Source organism: Toxoplasma gondii, chromosome VI (assembly GCF_000006565.2).
Source record: "Toxoplasma gondii ME49 chromosome VI, whole genome shotgun sequence".
Taxonomy (NCBI): Eukaryota; Apicomplexa; class Conoidasida; order Eucoccidiorida; family Sarcocystidae; genus Toxoplasma; species Toxoplasma gondii.
The window spans coordinates 191858-208988 of NC_031473.1; the positions used below are offsets into that span (position 1 = coordinate 191858).

The window sequence follows — 17131 nt, forward strand, 5'->3', positions numbered from 1 at the left end:
GGGTAAACTGCGGCCCCCCTCTCTGTCTGCTTTCTGCGTGGTGCGAACTCTCTCTCCCTCTTCGGCACTGCCCTCCGGCTGAGGACCCGCAGCTGGGGATACGCATGCACCACTGACGAGGTGTGTTGCTTTTGTAACAGAATGAATGCGGCAATCGGAGATCTGCGTCTCTCCTATTCACAGCTGGTGTCTCTCCTTTCTGTCTCTGCTACGTTGTGCTGCCGGAGAACGTACACTGAACTGCTGGACAGAGAATGATTTGTTGCTTAAAGACTAAAACGCGCAGTGCCTGTAACGAACACTGTACCTACACAGATCTCGTGTAGGCATTTCCTTCCGCAGTTCACACGACGACTGGTCTTGTGTTTGATGCCGCTTTCTCTCTCACTCTTTTGCGAGATTCTTCTTTCCCCCCAAAGCAGGTAGCAGCGGACGTGGACATGGAACAGACCTGTGCTTCATGGAGGCAGACCCAACAAGGAAGCGATGGCAAATCACTCGGATGACGGTGATCCATCGCTCCTTCTTGATGTCTGAAGAGTTCACCTCGGCTCTCACGTCTCTCGGCGAGCGTCTAAACCGACTTGCGACTCAGATGCTCACGTGGAAAGAACTATTCCTTGCTCGGCTAGTTCTTCACTGAACAGTGACATTCACACCTCTCCTGTGTTTGAAACGCAATACATACATGCATACGTATGTATATAGATATATACTGTATGCATGTCTTTAGAAACAAATCTCCAAATAAGTAGATACTCGTATTACTAAAAATTGTATACACACATGTCTACACATGTCTTTATGTGCAAGTCGCGGCTGCGGAAGGAGGCAAAGTGGACAGGGTCAAGAAGAAGAAGCGGAGCGGAAATGGCAGAGTTTCCGTATTTCAAACTCTTGAAAATGGTGAACAAGAATGGCAGACACCGGATTCTTCCTTCCTGTGTGTTTCTCCTTGATCCTACCAAGCAGAATACATAGAACTCTCAACTCTCTTGTCTTTCTACTTTCACGAGAGAAAACATCGTCCGTGTCAGTTGACTGGTGGACATGCCTAGGAAAACTTTTTTTTAAATTCCGTCCTTCTCTGAGGCCCACCAAGCGCGGCCTTGTGCGCGGGGACCCGGAGAAGGTCGGCTGTCGGGTGTCACTTTCCGATTTTCTTCTGTCTCGGTTTCTTCGCAGCCTCTGACTCTCTGTTTTCGACAGCTGCTTGTAAATCTCTTTTCTGAGTTTCCGAGGCTGGGCCATTTGCCGCTAGCGAGGACTGGCAGCGCAGCCTTTTCTTCCGACAGGGAGAGAGAGGAGTATAGGGCTCGTTTACGGCGACGAGCTGGCTGGAAGGTGTGCTCTCGCGCCCTCTCCTTTCTGGGAAGTGAGGACTTCTCCGTTGCATGCTTCGCAGTCTTTCGACTTTCCAAGTTCTTCTCGTTTTGTCTCTCCACGCACTGTCTGCCGAAGCAAAAGCGGAGCGTGCATGTGTTAGCTCACCGCAGGTAACTTGCAGGTTTCTTCGCGTCCCCCTTTGCGTGTCTGACTGGGGCTGGAGAAGAGGGAAAGCTCGCGTGAGCTTTTTTCAGCGGTGACTTCCTGCCAGTTCTCCCGCCTTTCTGCGTTTTTCTTGAGCCTTTCCAAATGCACAAATTCGCCTTTCTCCGCTCGAGACAGCTGCCGCCGCGCTCGTTTCTGAAGGCCAAGAAAAAGCGAAGAAAGTTGCACAGCGCCTCCCCTTTCCCGCGACGCGTCGCTCCCGTTCTTGTCTTTTTGCCTCTGAGTTTCGCCTTTTCCTTTTCGTCTTCCAAACGACGAAACGCAACACTAAACCTGCTGTGTCCAGAAACCGCCTAGAGATCTACACCTTCGTACACCTTTGTCTATCAGCGTCTTCGGAAATCCCCTTGCGCATGTATCCACGTAGATGCATGTGTCTTGGCGGCATACGTGAGAAACGTCTGGGTTTTCCCGCTTGTCGAAACCGAGTTCCCTTCGCGCGTTCTTTCTCCTGAACGCGGACAACTAGGCACCGAGACGGTGCAGAGAGGACGCGAAAGAAAGCCACCAAGCCATCGCCAGCGGCCATACACAGCGACCGCGAGGGGCGGCCCAGACCGAGGAGGCGGCAGAAAGAAAAAGAGAAAAGGACCAGCAAGAAATCGCAGACGAAGAGAGCGAAAATGCCATGTCCCTGCGCCGGTTCTTCGATGGGCCGACGGTTCATCGGGTAAACTGCAGAGGCCTCTCGTGCGGGGACGCCCCGTCGCGAGGCTTCTGCGTTTCTTCGATTTGAATCCAGTGGTGTAAGGCCCAGAGGAGGCGAGCGAGAGAAAGACACAAACAACGAAACGCCGGATCTAAAGACGTCTGAGACAATGGACTCCCGATCACGACCTGGGGACGGCCTCAGGCCCCCTGCAGAGGAGTCACACTCTGCTTCTGCTTCTTCTCTTTCTTCTTCTCTTTCTTCTTCTCTTTCTTCTTCTTTCTCGTCTTCTTCTCTTTCTTCTTCGTCTCCTTTGCCCTTCGGTGAAGTGTCTTCTTCTTCGACTCTGTTGAGGCCTGTAACTCTGCATCCTTTACAGTCTTCGTCGAACATGAGGGATCGAGCGAGCTCTCGTTCGCAGCCTCTCGGAGGCAAGGGAAAGAAGCTCGCGGCCGGTCCGGGCGCCATCGATCCGTTTGATTCTCTTGTTCCAAAGCACTCGACCTCGAATTCTTCTGCCTCTCCCTCCTCCGCTTTCTCCTCTTTTCTGTCAAGCCCTTCAACTCAAAGTCTTCCTGCACAAACACAAACTCCGTCCATCTCTTCCTCTTCTTCCTCGTCTTCTTCCTCGTCTTCCTCCTCTTCTTTCTCTTCTTCCTCCGCCTCCTCCTCTTCTGTCTCTTCTTCCTCCGCTTCCTCCTCTTCTGTCTCTTCTTCCTCCGCTTCCTCCTCTTCTGTCTCTTCTTCGAGTCGGGTGTTTCCAGGCGCCTTCTTGTCTCTGCCTGCTGAGCTGCCGCCGTCTCTGCAGTCGCGTTGGAGAGTGAGCGCGTACCGCCATGTCTTTTTGATTTGTCCACACCCTTCTCTGTGGCTCGCGGCGGTGGGGGCGGCGCCGCAGGTCTCAGGGACGCGTCGCGCCATGCGCGGAGACCGCTTGCCAGTGTTGTTAATCCAGCGAAGGTCGGGAAGCATCAGTCAGCATCTGCTGCCTCTCCGCACTGGCTTTCTTCTTCAACAAGTCGCTCCCCGACTCTTTGCCGCCGCTGTCTCCTCGGGCGAGTTGACGCGAGAAGCTTCGCAGCCTCCGCCGTCCTTCGGTCACTTCCACTTTGCCTTCGACGCGGACGCGCTCCTGGGGACGCTCGCCGTCGGCACCCGGCGGTTCCTCGTCGTCGTCACCGACGCTGAACAGACGGCTCAATTCGAGGAAGAAGAGCCTCCCCTTTTTCTTCAGAGAGACGGAGCCGGACAGGTCCAGGCCGTTGCGAACAGCCTTGAGGGCTCGGGCACGGGAGACGACCTGGCGAGTGCCTCGAGATCTGTAGGGGGTGAAGGAGACAACAGAGGTCGGGAAGGCGAGAGTGGAGTGCTGGGGCGTCGTGGTGAGACTGTCGGCGACGGCAGGTGGACTCGAAGAGTTGTTAAAGCAGTCAAGCGAGCTGTCTGTCTCCCGTATCACGGGAGCGCCTCGGCGTCCCTCGCCCATCTGCCCACCGCGGTCGTCCGGGGCCTCGCGGCGACGGAGGAGTCCAGGAAGCGACAGCTGGGTGCTCAAGGCTCGCTTCGGCGCGCCGATAAGGCGGAGCAAGGCGCAGAGGCTGGGCTCCAAGAGGAGACAGGCAGGTCGGCGCCGAAAGCCAAGGCGCGCTTGCCGTCTCTGCCTTTGGATCTGTTGGGCGCTGCGGAGACAGAAGGCCTCGACGCCGCCTCGGATCACTTCGCCTTCACAGATTTGGACAGCACCCCGCGAGAAGAGGCCGACCGAGCCGCGGCGCTCGCGCAACCTCCCGCGAGGGCGCTATCCACAGAGAGCCAAGGCGACACTGGGGTACCGCCCTCCAGGGCCCCGACCGCCCCCGACGATACGACCTCGGTCTTCTCACCTCTCAGTTTCTCCTCCTTTCCTCTGGGGCTCCCGCTTTCTGGGCGCGAAGGCGACGCCGCGGGAAGAGAGACGGACGCTGCTGGTCCGCTGTCTCTGTCGAGCCGCCTCACCGGCATTCAGAGTTTCGTCTCTGCAGCCGCCGACAGCTTCGTCGGCAGTGCGTTGGGCACCGCCGTCACCTCCTCTTTCTCCGGCGAGAGTCGCGCGAACGTCACGCAGTGGATGGCTGAGCAATTCCAGTTTTCTCAGCAGACACAGCCGAGCTCCCTCAACCTCTCCCGGTGGCTCGGCGACGCCTCAGGCAGTCTCCCGTGGCCTGCAGTGAGCGCTGAAGGCAAAGAACCAGGCGCGGGTGACAGACGCGGAGACACTCTCAGAGAAGACCGAGGAGACAGAGAGGACGGCCAGCTCGTCGAGCTGCAAGCGGGAGGCTCTGGTGTGGGGGCAGAATCTCAGGGCCTGGAGAGACGCCGAGAAGCGGTGGGACAAGACGAGGCTCCAGCAGGGCGATGTCTCCAGGGCGAAGCTGCCTCGGGGCCTGTGGCGTTTTTTCGGGGACAGAGGACTTCAAGAAGTGCAGAGAACAAGGAGACAGTGGCCTCTCGGGGCGAGGTCGCTGGGAGCTGGGGTGCGGGCCTGGGTTTCGGCTTGTCGGATCTCGCGGCGGTCGCGGAGCAAGTGACGTCAGAGTTCATGAAGAGCGCGGAGCTGAGAAACGGTCTCCTCCTAGACCGCCGCCAATCTGAGACTTCGATTTCCACTGAGAGCACACCCGAGGGAAGAGACCGTCCCCAAGAAGGTCGCCGCACAAACGGCCGTCAGCCGGATCGAGCAGCTGCTCTGGGGCTTTCGTCCGCGGTTGCAGTCACCGCAGTGGCGGCTGAGGAGACAGCAGCGAACAGCGAGGCCGATCGTTTTGCACTGTCCATTGAAAAGCTTCTCTGCAGTTGCTTCTACTACTCGTACGACGTGGAACTCACGCGCAGTCTCCAGAACCAGCAAGACTGTGGTGTTTTCGCGCGGCGCCAGGGCCTCCCAGGGTACTTCGACGGCGAGCCAAGCGACCCGGACAGTGCCACCGCCCTTCGGCTGGAGGAGACAGAGAGGCAGTTCGGTCGCTCGCGCGCCCAGCAGCGAGGCCAGATAGACACTCGACAGGAAAACGGCGACGCTGGTTGTCCCGACAGGGAAGGAGTGGGCGACTCAGACCCCGCGACTTCCCTTAAAGATGCTCAGGAGGCAGGCGCAAGTCGACAGGTCGGAGCCGCTTTCCTGGCCTCCAAAACTGTGTCGACCGAAGAAGAAGGAGAAGGAGAAAGAGCGGGAGAGAAAGAGAGAGAAAGAGAGAGGGAGCGAGAGGACAGGGATGGACAGTACAGCTGGAAGGGCTCGGGTTTGATTGCAGTCGCTGACGAAAGCTTCACATGGAACCTGCAGCTCTACGGCGAGTGGTTCGCGGCTGGGATCGACCAGAGGTGGATGGTGCCTCTGGTGCAAGGTAAGCCGGACGGCGACGAGGACGAGGCGAGCCGGCGAAGGCATGTTTCGAGGGACAACTTTGCGCATGCAAGCTGTTACTTGGGGAGCCAAGAGCGAAGACAGAAGAGGCGCACTGAGAAAGCTGAGCTAGATGTCAACGCTTGTGAATGGAGATCGGTCGAGAAACGGACCAGCTGGTAAAAGCAGTGTAACGACTCCGACATAGAGAACGGGTTTACTTCAGCGATCCGTCTCCTTGTTTTCCATCTTCTTCTTTTTCCAGGCTACGCGGGATATGTGAGATTGGAGCGTGCAATTCCAGTGCCTCCAGGCCCTTCAACCTGGGCGTCTCTCCCTCGCTCGCTTCTGCCGCTCGGCCGCCGGGGCTCCTCGTCTGCGGTGGCGCCTCAGCGGGCGGCGCCTTCTCGCCCAGGCGGCGACGACCGCGTTCGGCTCCAAGTCCGAGAGGAGCCTGGGCCGGAGACACTGACGCAGAGTGTCGAGCTTCTTCTCCTTTGCAGGCGCAGCTGCAAACGTGGAGGCACTCGATACAACGCCCGCGGCATCGACGACCAGGGCAACGTAAGTCTCAGGGGGAGGGGGAGGGATTTGGGGTGACGGGAGCGAGTGAAAAAAGAAAAGTCGAGAGGAAAAGAAAGCGAGACGCTTCTTTCTGCATCGAACGGCTTGATCGGCAACGCGAGGGCGAGTCTCTAACGGGGTAAACTTCTTCGGGCGTCTGGATCTAGAAAGGCACATAGAAGCGTGTAGAAGCATCTCTTGCATATGGCGCGGCGTCCACTGTCTAGGTAGAGACGTCGCAGCGGATCAAAGAGTTGGAAAGCAGCGAAAACTGTGAATCCCCAGAAGGGAGAAGAGAAAGCGCGTGGTTAACAGTGAAGACACTACTAAAGGAGAAGGAGACCGAGAAGTAGAGAGTTTCTGACTAGAAAGAACGTTCAACCAGTTCTTTCAAACTCGGCCCTTCTCAGCTCGGCGCATGTGCTCACGCCTCGCGTTCTCTGAACGAACCGTGACTGTCGCCTTGTCTGCATGCGTTTTTGCCGGCCTTCAGGTCGCCAACTTCGTCGAGAGCGAGCAGCGCGTACGCCTCCTCGAATACGCGGACGTCGCGCCAGGCGTCTCCTCGTCTGTCTCCTCGAGCGTCTCTGCGCGCGGCCGGTCGCGGCTGAGGCGGTCGACAGGGCGTTGGGCGAGTCTGGTGCAAGTTCGGGGGTCGGTGCCGGTCTTTTGGGAGCAGACGGGTCTGACGGCTCAGACGACAGTGACGCGGAACACGATTTTGACGGCGCATGCGTTTGAGAAGCATCAGAATTTTCTCTTTCGGCGCTATGGGCTCATCGTCACGTACGTGGACCTGCTCAGCGGGTCTCGGGGCTCTGAGGCGCGGTTGGTGTCTGCTCTCGAGCACCAGATCAGTGCGTACGAACATGATCACCCTCATGCTCCCTTCATCCATCACATCCACTACGACTTTCACCAGCAAGTCAAGTCCAAGGCGTACGAAGGGGCGCTCGGCGAATTCGTGGAGTCTCAGCTTCTCGAGTCGGCCGCCGCGATCGGCTTCTTTCTCCAGCCGTCGAGAGAGCACCAGGGGACCAGGCGCCGCGTCGCGCGACCGAGAGACTCAGACGAAAGCCAGACAGAAACGTCGAACCACGCAGACTCCGACCTCGACAACGGACACAGACAGAAGGGCGTCCTGCGAACCAACTGCCTCGACTGCCTAGATCGCACCAACGTCTTCCAGTGGTAACGCAAAAGATAAAAGAACTGCGGACAGAAACGATGGACAGAAGAGAGAACGCGAGCAAGCGAGGGAAGGGAGCGGAGGCAGAGCACAAGGGCAGAAGAGAGAATGCGAGCAAGCGACGGAAGGGAGAGACGGATAGAGAGGTCAAAGGGGAGACAGACAAAAGGCGGGAGGAGGAGGAGAGAACCCGCCAATACAAGTAGAGGTGAAATGAAAGAAAAGAAAGATACTTCCACTTCGCTGTTTCCTCTCGCCTCCAGGTATTTCTGCTGGTTCTGGCTTGTCCAACATCTCCGCGCGAATCAGTTCGACGCCTTCCTTCGTCCTGTGAAGAGGCGAGGTGAGTCACTGGCATTGCTGGATCTTGTAACTGTACTTCTTGATCTGGAGAAGCGTTTCGTTTTGCGAACTCTCTCGTTTTCTCTTTGACTTCACATCGTGCATGAATACGTATAAAAGACATTAACTGCTCTCTCCTGTTCGCCTCTTACATCCTGTGACGCATGCGCATGAGTCCAAGCTGCGTTTTTGTTCCCCTTCTCGCTCAAGTCCGGTTCTCGCCCATTCCGAAGTTCTTCTTTTTCTCTCGTCTTCTCTCCCTGGGACCTTTACACACGCTTCATGTGTGTGGACAGGGCGTTTTCACGGAGTCTCTACGGCAGGAGGGGCGACGCTTTTGACGAGGGAAGAACGGCCAAGTGGACGCAGTGAACGAAAGGAAAAAGAGTACCTTTAGGTTTAGGATTTCTCTCTGTCTCCGTCGCTTGTTTCCTTTCTTCTTTCTCGTTCGGGGCTGTCTCCCTGTCCCGGCTTCAGTCCTGTCTGCGAGAAGCCGTTCGTCTAGCCTCAGGAGGGCCGTTCACCCGAAGAATCCGCGGGAGATCGCTCTTGGTTATCTCTTCGTCGTCTTTGCCTTCATAAAGGGATTCCCCCAGAGTTTTCTGTTGCTTTAGAAACTATGAAAAAGGCGTTTTCACTGCTTGGAGAGCCCCCAGCGTGTGTTGGGTTCACAACCTGTCCTGTCGGTGTCTTTTTTTTCGCGCTAGACTTGGTCGTCTACTCGGCCGCGTCGTCTCCGCCTCCCGGCGCCGCTGTCTCTCCTTCCACTCGGCTTCTCTTTGTCGGTGGCAGTGGACCTCCGACGAACTCTCCGCCTTTTTCTCGCCAAAAGGAGAGGAAGCATACATTCCGGAGACTCTCGTCTCTTTCGCAGCCTGCTTCTCGTCCGCGTTCTTCCTCCTCTCTCTCTTCTCTCGGAGACAGCCAAGCAGAGACGCACGGAGGAGTGCCGCCGCCAGATGATGGCGCGGCCCTCGCAACTTCCGCCGCGACTTCTTCTGTCTCTTCGTCTGGGTGGATCTTCACGCCCCGGCGCGGAGACAAGAAGAACGGAAAGGCGGAGAGAAGTCGCGCAGACCTTTTTCATGGCAAGAGAGAAAGAAAGAGGAGCGTCGTCGCCGAGGAGGAGAGCCACGGCGAGGAAGAGGTCCAAGCGCTGAAGGAAGAGGTCAAGAAGCTGTGGGCTGATCAGGTAATTCCCAAAAGACCAAGACCGGCCTCCAGAACGTTCAGAGAAAGTCGCGAGGTGGAGAGAGTGCGAGACTTGAGCGACGCTCTGAGCAGAGGTTTGCCGGCTGCCATGCACGGTTGTGGGGGGGGAACAAGTCTCAAAAGCATGCGAGGCCTCAAATCTTTTCAACTGGGCGCGGACCTCTCTGCTGAGTAATACAGTCTACGATGTGAATCGATTTTACACAAATCAAACGTTCTGCTGTCCGAAAAAACCAAATTTGTGCACAAATGCGCGCTCTGACCCTGTGGGCCCTTCGTGAAGGTGTGTTTGTAGCCACAGGAAAAATCTCAAAGATAACGCGGATGAATGTAGTCATATCTATATTATTTAGATATATATATATAGATATAGATATATAGATATATAGATAGATAGATAGGAAGGTATATGTGTACGTATATATTTATATGCATGTATGAAATCTAGATTGTTCAACGTCTTGTGGATGACTCGTCAGACTGTGATGGTCGGCGTATATTTGGGTAACGAAACGAGCAGAGTGCAGATGTGGCTACGAATATTTGGAGATACAATTGCATGCGGTTTTTTTCCTTCCCCGTATATTCGTCGTTTCAGGGCGATAGCATCAGCATGTTGTACACGGGGACAGGCTCGGTGTTCACATCGCACATGAAACAAGGTGGAAAGGCGACTTTCTCAAGCAACTTGGATCACGCATGGAAGGCGCTCGGCAGGTACGTCTTTCTCCTCTTCTCGGCGTTCTTTCTCTTCTCGCTTTCCCCCTCTGTCTCCTCTCTTCTCTCTTTCTCCCTCTGTCTCCTCTCTTCTCGCTTTCCCCCTCTGTCTCCTCTCTTCTCTCTTTGACTTCTCTGTTGGTGTGTTCGACCGCGTTTCTTTTTTACGACTTTCGGGGGCTTGTCTGGCCGCCGCGAAGCGTTCTCGGTTTCTGTCGGTTCCTTTTCTCTCTCCTGACTTTTCCGTCTGTTTCTCGATCTCTTCTTCCGATCTCGTCGAAGTCCTCTTCGGCGCACCGTTTCCATGGCTCGACTTCACGGGCATGTTAGTGCATGCTTCTCCACGTTTGCTTTGCATGCGCCAGCAAGCTTGTTCAGACCTGAAAAACGGATTCGTCGAGATCGGAATCCATTCTCCTCCCGTCTCTCCTGTATGCGTCAGGAACGCATGAATCTGCCCTTTGTACCTCTACGTTCTCTCTACTTTCCCCCTTTGTCTCTCTACTTCTTTCTCCTGTCGCTCTCTGTCTCTCCCCATGCCTTCCTACATATATACATATACATATATATACATATATATATACATATATATATATATATGTATGTGTGTGCGCGTTTTTCATCGTGTTGTTTCCTCGTGCTCCTTTTCTGTTCACGTCACTGTTTGCATGTATGTATATATGTGTATGTATATATGTAAATATGTACGTACAGATAGATGGATCGACTGTTTCGTCTTTGTTTCAGGTTTTACCAGAATACGTTTGAAGACACGTATCGGCAAGAAGTGATCGATGTTTTTCTCGGTCTCCATCGTTTGAGTACGTCGGTTTCTTCTTCCGCGTCGAACGGGCAAGCCGTCCGTACGCAGTCGGTTGCCTGGACAGGCTCGCCTTCCAAGTCCGGCTCGCGGCCTCTTCTGGCCGGCTACCGCACGCTGTCGCATGCAGTCAAGGCCCCTGCGTCTTCCTGTGGAGATCCTGGAAAGCGTCTCCACATGAAGGCGGAGTCAATGTGTGAACTGGCGCCTCCGAAGAATCCGCAGCGCCTCGCGGAGACAGAGAAGACTGACCACAAGCCCCGCCTCGGTGTCGCTGCGCCCGGCGGCCTCCACTCGAGCGCGCCTTCTTCTTCTTGCGTCCCCGCTTCGTTGTCTTCTTTCTTGTCGTGCTCCTCCTCTCTGGGCTCCTCCTCCTCTTTTCCGGGGAACTCAGGAAGCAAAGAAGGAGGCGGAGACGCCGAGCGCGAGGTGCAGAGAGACGGCGAGCGTGTCTCCGACTCTCTGGAGGCGAGGGCCGAGGGCCGAGTCGCGAGCGAGGAGCGGCAGGTTCTGAGGCTTGCCGAGAGACAGCGAGAGGGACAGCGAGGAGACAGGCGCCGGGGAGAAGGAGACAGGAGAGCCGAGCGGGTCGGGGGCGGCGATGTCCCTCTGCGCCTCTGGGTGGGCACTTGGAACCTCGCAGGAAAGGACCTGCACGAATGGGATGACATCGAGCCTTGGCTGACGCCCGTGAAGGAACAAGCCGACGTGTATGTCTTCTGCATTCAAGAACTGGTACGAAGCGAGAGAAAAAAGAAAAGAGAGAGAGGAACGAGAGGGGAAGATGAGGCGGGGAGAGAGAGGAGAGCCGAGGCGAGAAAAGAAGAGAGAAAGGCAAAAAACGGCGAGATAAAAGGAAGGATGGCTGGAGAGAGAGAGAGAAAGCATGCCCACACTAAGAAAGAGGGAGGAAAGAACGAGAGAACCACACTCATCGAAGCGAGAGGGGAAGCGAAACGTGATCAAACAACGGAGAAGCGTTGTGAGAGAAGAGCAAGAACGTCCAGGCGTTCTCAACTCGAAGGGAAGAAGCCTTTTTGCATCGCCTCCTTTCTCTCTTTTCCTCAGGTGGAGTTGACAGGTTTCCGCGTCTTGATGAACATGAAGGACAGCGACAAGGAAGCGCGTCTCGAGCAGAAGGCGTCGGCGGGTGTCAACAACTTGGTGCATCACTTCCCGGAACCGCCTTCGTCGTCTCTGCGTCGAAGACGTTTGCAGGCGTTCTGTTCTTCTCTCTCGTCTTCTCCGCAAGACCCTGACTTGAGCCATTCGCCGTCGGTGCCGTCTCCAAGTCCCTCGGTGGCCACTGGCTCCGCGGTCCTGACGGACGCCTTCGCTTCCCACCCCTCCTCTCTGGCGTCGGCTCTGCCTCGGGGATCCAAGAAGAAGGAGGAAGGCGGCAGTGTCTCCTTCTTCGGGCGCCAGTGGTCCTCTTCGTCTTTCTCTTCAGTGCGCTCGGTGAACTCGCAAGAGGCCGTTCCAGCTTGGTTCTCCTGGGCCTCGCGGCCCGCCGACGACGAGCGCGGCCTTGAGGCCCCGGAGGCAACTCGAGGAGACACCACTGGCGAAGCGAGGGAGACCGCCGCGCGCGCGCCTCACTCGACCTGCGCAGCTGAATCGAGTCGCGGACGCAGAAAGCCGCTCCCGCCGTTCGTCAAGGTTCGCGCCTGCTCCATGGTGGGCCTCCTGATCATCGTCTACATTCGCACTGAGTTGCGGCACCTCCTCGCAGGTTCGTTTGCCGGGGACGCGGGCCAGACCGCGCGACTTTGACAAAAAAAGGAAAACTGGATGACTGGATGTGGGGTCTCGCAGCAGGCGCGCAGAGATGCACTTCGGAGGGGATGCTTCGCCTCTTGCCGTTCAAGCAAATAGCGAAACGTTCAGAAGAAACAGATTTGAATCGTGTGACTCAAAGAAGAAAAAGAGGCGCTCCGTGCGAAGAGTGGTTCTCGACTGTTCCTATTCAAAAGCCTTTCTTCGTTCAGCAAGTTGCTCCAGTAAAAAAGGCCTTGCGAGCTTCGCGCTGCACTGCTTTTCTCAAAAAGAGTCCCTTCCGAAGCGTCTTTGCTTCTGCTGCGTCACAAAAAGCTTCTGTCGTTTGCCACTGTATAGACGAAGACGGCGGCCGACAGAGAGCCGAGCGCGGTCTGTGGTTGGTGTCTTCGTGCGAAAACTGTGACAGAACGAAAAAGGCGAAACAGTGTCTTCCACCACGGCGGTTTTCCAACTGTTTTTCGCTTTTTGACTCAAACACACAAGAGCACCCACAGCACACAAAAGGGACGCGGGTGCCTTCTTCTGTTCTAGCAATGAGGGTGACCAAAAACTCGAAATCGATGCCAGGGGAGGAGACCTTCTCCTCGCGTAGTGGGGACAGTCTTCTCGTAGACTCGCGTCTCTCGTCACAAAACTGTGTGCGACCCTCGCGACCGGATTCGCTGGAGACGGACGTCGGAGATCGAAACTTTTTTTCTCAGGCGTCGAAGTCTCCTCGGTGAAAGTGGGCTTGAAAGGCAACGCCGGAAACAAGGTAAGGCGTTCGGTGTCAGCGAGAGTCAAGTCTTTTTCTCGGAGAAAACTTTTGCCGGTCACCCACCCCGGCAGAGACTTTTCGAGATGCGTGCACAGTGTCGGAGGGATGTCTCCCTTGCGTTTTCTTTCGCTCGTCTTGATCTTTTTTCCGGAAAGGTTCTTTCCTTCGTCTGTGCATTTCCCATGCACTGTGAGAGATCCACTTGCGCGGCCGCCCCTCTCTCTCCTTTTTGTCTTTCCTGCTTTTCTTGTCCTCATCACGTCTCTGTCTTCTGCTCGTCTGTTTCCCGACCCCTCTCGAGTCTTTCCTCACTTCTTTTCGCTCTCCGTCTCTCCTTCGTTACGCGCAGGGCGCCGTCTGCGTCCGTCTCTGCATAGGCGCTACGTCCTTCTGCTTCGTGAACGTACACTTGGCAAGTGGGCCGAGCAGCGGCCAGGAACGCATGCAGCAAATGACTCAAATTCTTCAGCAGGCGTTTCAGTCGGGACCCGCCTACACACCGCCCATCCTGGAACATGACTTCGTCCTCGTCGGTGGAGACTTCAACTTCCGCCTCGTCGCCAGTCACCAGCAAGTCGCAGACACCCTCGGCTTCCCCAATCCTGTCCCCGTTCTCCTCAAGTCGGCAAAACAAGCTTTGCATGCATGCACAAACTCCTCGTTTCACAAAAGAAAACCTTCGAAGGGGGGTTTGTGGTGTATGTGTTTGAGTGTTGAAGAAAGTGGTGATTTCGCGTTTTTTTTCTCTCTCTCTTGATTCCAAGCAAGGTGCACACAGAGTTTTCCCCGGTGCTTTCTCACACTGTCTTGCGTTTTCCGCGTCGTGTGATTTCCAGTTTCCTTTCTCATTTTTCCTGGAAGCTTTGCGTCTTTGTCTGCGTCCTTCGTGCAGATCGGACCAGTTTTATGTTAGCAAGCGACATGCAGTGCCTCCGTTTTTCCAGTTTCGCGAGGCTCCCATCTCATTCCTGCCAACTTACAAATACAAGAAAAGTTCTTCGCACTACGACATGAAGAGAACACCGGCTTGGTAAGCGGGAGGGAGTGCACGCATGCATGCAGGCAAAAGACTTGTGTGAAGCGACAGACCAGTTTCTCCTTTGTTTCTTTCTCTCCAGCTGTTGTTCCCCGGGGACTCCTCCATGCCTGTGTCGACTAAGGAAACACTGGGGGTGCAGACATTTTCGTTCTTCTGTGGCGCGCAGGTTCTGTGTCCACGCGTACGCAAATGGATGTCGAAGTCTCGGGATGCATACTTTTTCTCTGTACTTCCCTTTCGGGGAGGGTGCGTTCTTCTTCAGGTGCGACCGCATCCTGTTTTGTGGGAAGCTCCTTTCTGGAGGGACCCAGTCCTGTTCTTCTCTCGAGTTGAACAGAACGACAGCTGGACTTCGAGCGACGCCGGAGACTGGAGACAGCAACAGGGCGACGAGGCGTGACGAGGCGACGGAGACATCACCTCTGCAGGTCTTATCGTACACAGACCACCCTCGGTACTTCGCTTCCGATCACAAACCTGTCTCTCTCGTGTTGAACGCCACAATCTCCATCCCGAACCTGCCGCCCGTCTCCGGCCGCGGGTCTTCAGACTCTGGAGAGAGTGTGGGGTTTGAGTCCTGCGCCTCCTCGCCGGCTCTGCGCGAGCGCGGGGGAGTGCCGAAAGGAGACAAAAGAGACACCGACGACCTCGAAGACTTCTTCCTGGCCATCCGCGAGGAGTCTCCCGGCCCCGCAAGGCCAGAAGACCCCACAGTTTACTTGGAGGACTTTGAGACTGCCGGAGACAGAGAGCTTGAAAAGAGCGACGCTCTCTTGACGGAAGATGAGGACGAGAAGAAGCGCGAGAGCGACGAGGCCAACGGAGCGCGGAAAGAGTTCTTCGGTGAGACTGGAGTTGACAGGACAGACGACGAAGATTTACTTCAGTACGACAGAGGAAGATCTGCGAGAACTGCCAAGGAAGAGCGAGAGTGGAACGACTTTGCTCCGCCGTCGCGCCCCGCCGCGCGAGGCCGCGACACACCGTCTGTCGATCTCCTCGGCGACAGCGGCCCCGAGGTATCTCCTCCTCTGTCTGCGGCGGTCGAACTCGCGGAAACAAAGCAGTCTCTGTCTCCTGGAAGAGACTTCGACTTGCTGGAAATGTCTCCGGGCTTCAAGACTGTAAGGCCGCCTTTCGGCGAGCAGGGACGCGCGGCCGGCCAGCCGCCTCTCGCAGGTGTCGCCGCCTTGGGCCCGCCGTTGGGCTCCAAAGGAGACAGTCGCGGGCCCCAGGCGGGCCGCGCGGATCCGGGGAGAGGGTCTGGGCTCCTGGCCGTCGACCTTGGCGACGCAGGCACCGGCGCGGGAGAGGCGGCGAGACGCGGCGGAAGGCGAGAAGACCGTTCGAGAGACGCGCAAGGCCGTGGCGGCTTGCCGGTCGTTGGCGAGGAAAGGAGCGACCAGCCTGGTGGCCAGAAGAACAATTCACTGTGGACATTTTTGGAGTTCGACGAACTGAAGGATCCCCGAGAATCCCAGACAAAGACCGGGTGTGTGGCGCCGGGGCGGGGACAAGAGAAGAAGCCCCAAGATCCCTTCGATGACCTCCTCTCCTAGGGGGCTTGCCTCTGTCACTCCTCTGATAAATTCATGTTCCTTTTTCTCTCTCCCATTCTTCGTCGGTCGACACGGGGGGCTCATACACCCCACACAGAGAGACACACTGGGGATCCTCGGTTCGAGGGTCCTCTCCACCCTTCACCCTTTAGGTCTCTTCCGCGATTCTCCTCTCTGGAGTCGCAGTTTTCCCCGATCGCACTCTGCCACCAAGAACAGGTACACACGCGCGTTTGTCCGTTGAACAAAGTGGAGTGGCGGCTTCGGGACAGCCGCTTTCGCCTGGAGATTGCGTTTCACTGGTCAGAAAAAAAGAGCCGAGGTTCTCTGTGTCTCCCTGCCCCTCTGGGCATCTGGCAGACGCACGAGAGAATGTGAGAACAGCGCGGATGGCTTGAAAGACTCTGACTGGTTCCTTCCTGAGCAGTCCTGAGTCTTTTTTCACTTTCGTAGCCCTCGAGTCGGACTTCGGTACTGCGGGGGAGAACTCGCGATTTGACGGTCGTACTCCAAAGCTTTTCATTTCGCCGACGATTCTTGACTTCCTGACAGTGTGGAGAGACTCGAAAATCGCCTCCGGGATGATTCTCCCTCGGCGCGACACAAACTCAGGTTTCTGCGTTCCTTTTGTGGGATATGTTCATGTGATCTCACGTCCTTGAAGGGACCGCGCGAAAGAAAGTGACAGTTTCTCTCAGAGACGCTTCTGCCAACTTGTCGAGAGAAGGAAACGCGCGAAAAAAAGCTCTCGTCAAACGCGGTGTCAAAAGCACTTTCCTTCCACGCGAAACAGTCTCCAACAGACGCAGGAACCGCTGGGGTCTTCGACGTCGGCGTTTCGCGAATTCGGAAGTCGCCGCGATGGAAGCAGGGAACTAGAGACTCTGCACGGAAAAATCTCTTCTTCATCACCTGCTTTCATATACATATTTATATATATATATATATATAAATATATAAATATATATATGAATATAAATACGTCCATATAGAGATATAGCTATATACGCCTGCTGCGTTCTCCATACACAGGAGAAGTTTTCCCTCGGCTTCGAGTGTTCGTTTGTGTCCGTGTTTATCGCATGCGATTGAACATACGCAGAAAAAGGCTTTTCCAGTTTTCTGTTCGGATCTCTTATTTACTCTCCTCACAGTCTATTCAAGCATTTGTCAGATGCGTTGAGAAAAACAAGCATCCGACTCTCGGGGCGTTTTTGAAGTTTCACAGTCTCTCCGGACAGACTCTCACGGGAACCGACCCAAACCCCTGACGACAGATCTGGTGTATGTTCAAACACAAAAGCGTGGCCGGTTCCTGTATCATAAATATATATATATATAAACATTTATGAATATAAATATATATATATATATAAACATTTATGAATATAAATATATATATATATATATATGTATAAACTTTTTGTGAATGTGTTTGCATCACTGGGGAGTGAGTTGTCTCGGGACGTAGAACCTGCCCGAGCAGCGCAAGTGTCAGCCAAAAAACGAATACAGCAAATGGAGATATGCGTCCGTACCTCAATATGAAAGTTAAACCGATACAGAAAGAA

At 55.4% G+C, this 17131-nt stretch overlaps 1 protein-coding gene across 1 annotated transcript; it reads left to right on the plus strand.

Moving 5' to 3' along the window:
- Positions 1-1430: 1430 nt before the first annotated feature.
- On the plus strand, positions 1431-16336 carry TGME49_238400 (endonuclease/exonuclease/phosphatase domain-containing protein). The gene is made up of 12 exons (XM_002366481.2): positions 1431-5583; positions 5848-6146; positions 6640-7337; positions 7599-7678; positions 8385-8869; positions 9488-9606; positions 10354-11161; positions 11495-12158; positions 12907-12959; positions 13312-13583; positions 13855-13992; positions 14264-16336. Exons 1-12 carry the CDS (start codon positions 2370-2372, stop codon positions 15558-15560), a joined length of 8127 nt encoding a protein of 2708 aa, XP_002366522.1. The 5' UTR covers positions 1431-2369; the 3' UTR covers positions 15561-16336.
- Positions 16337-17131: the final 795 nt, after the last annotated feature.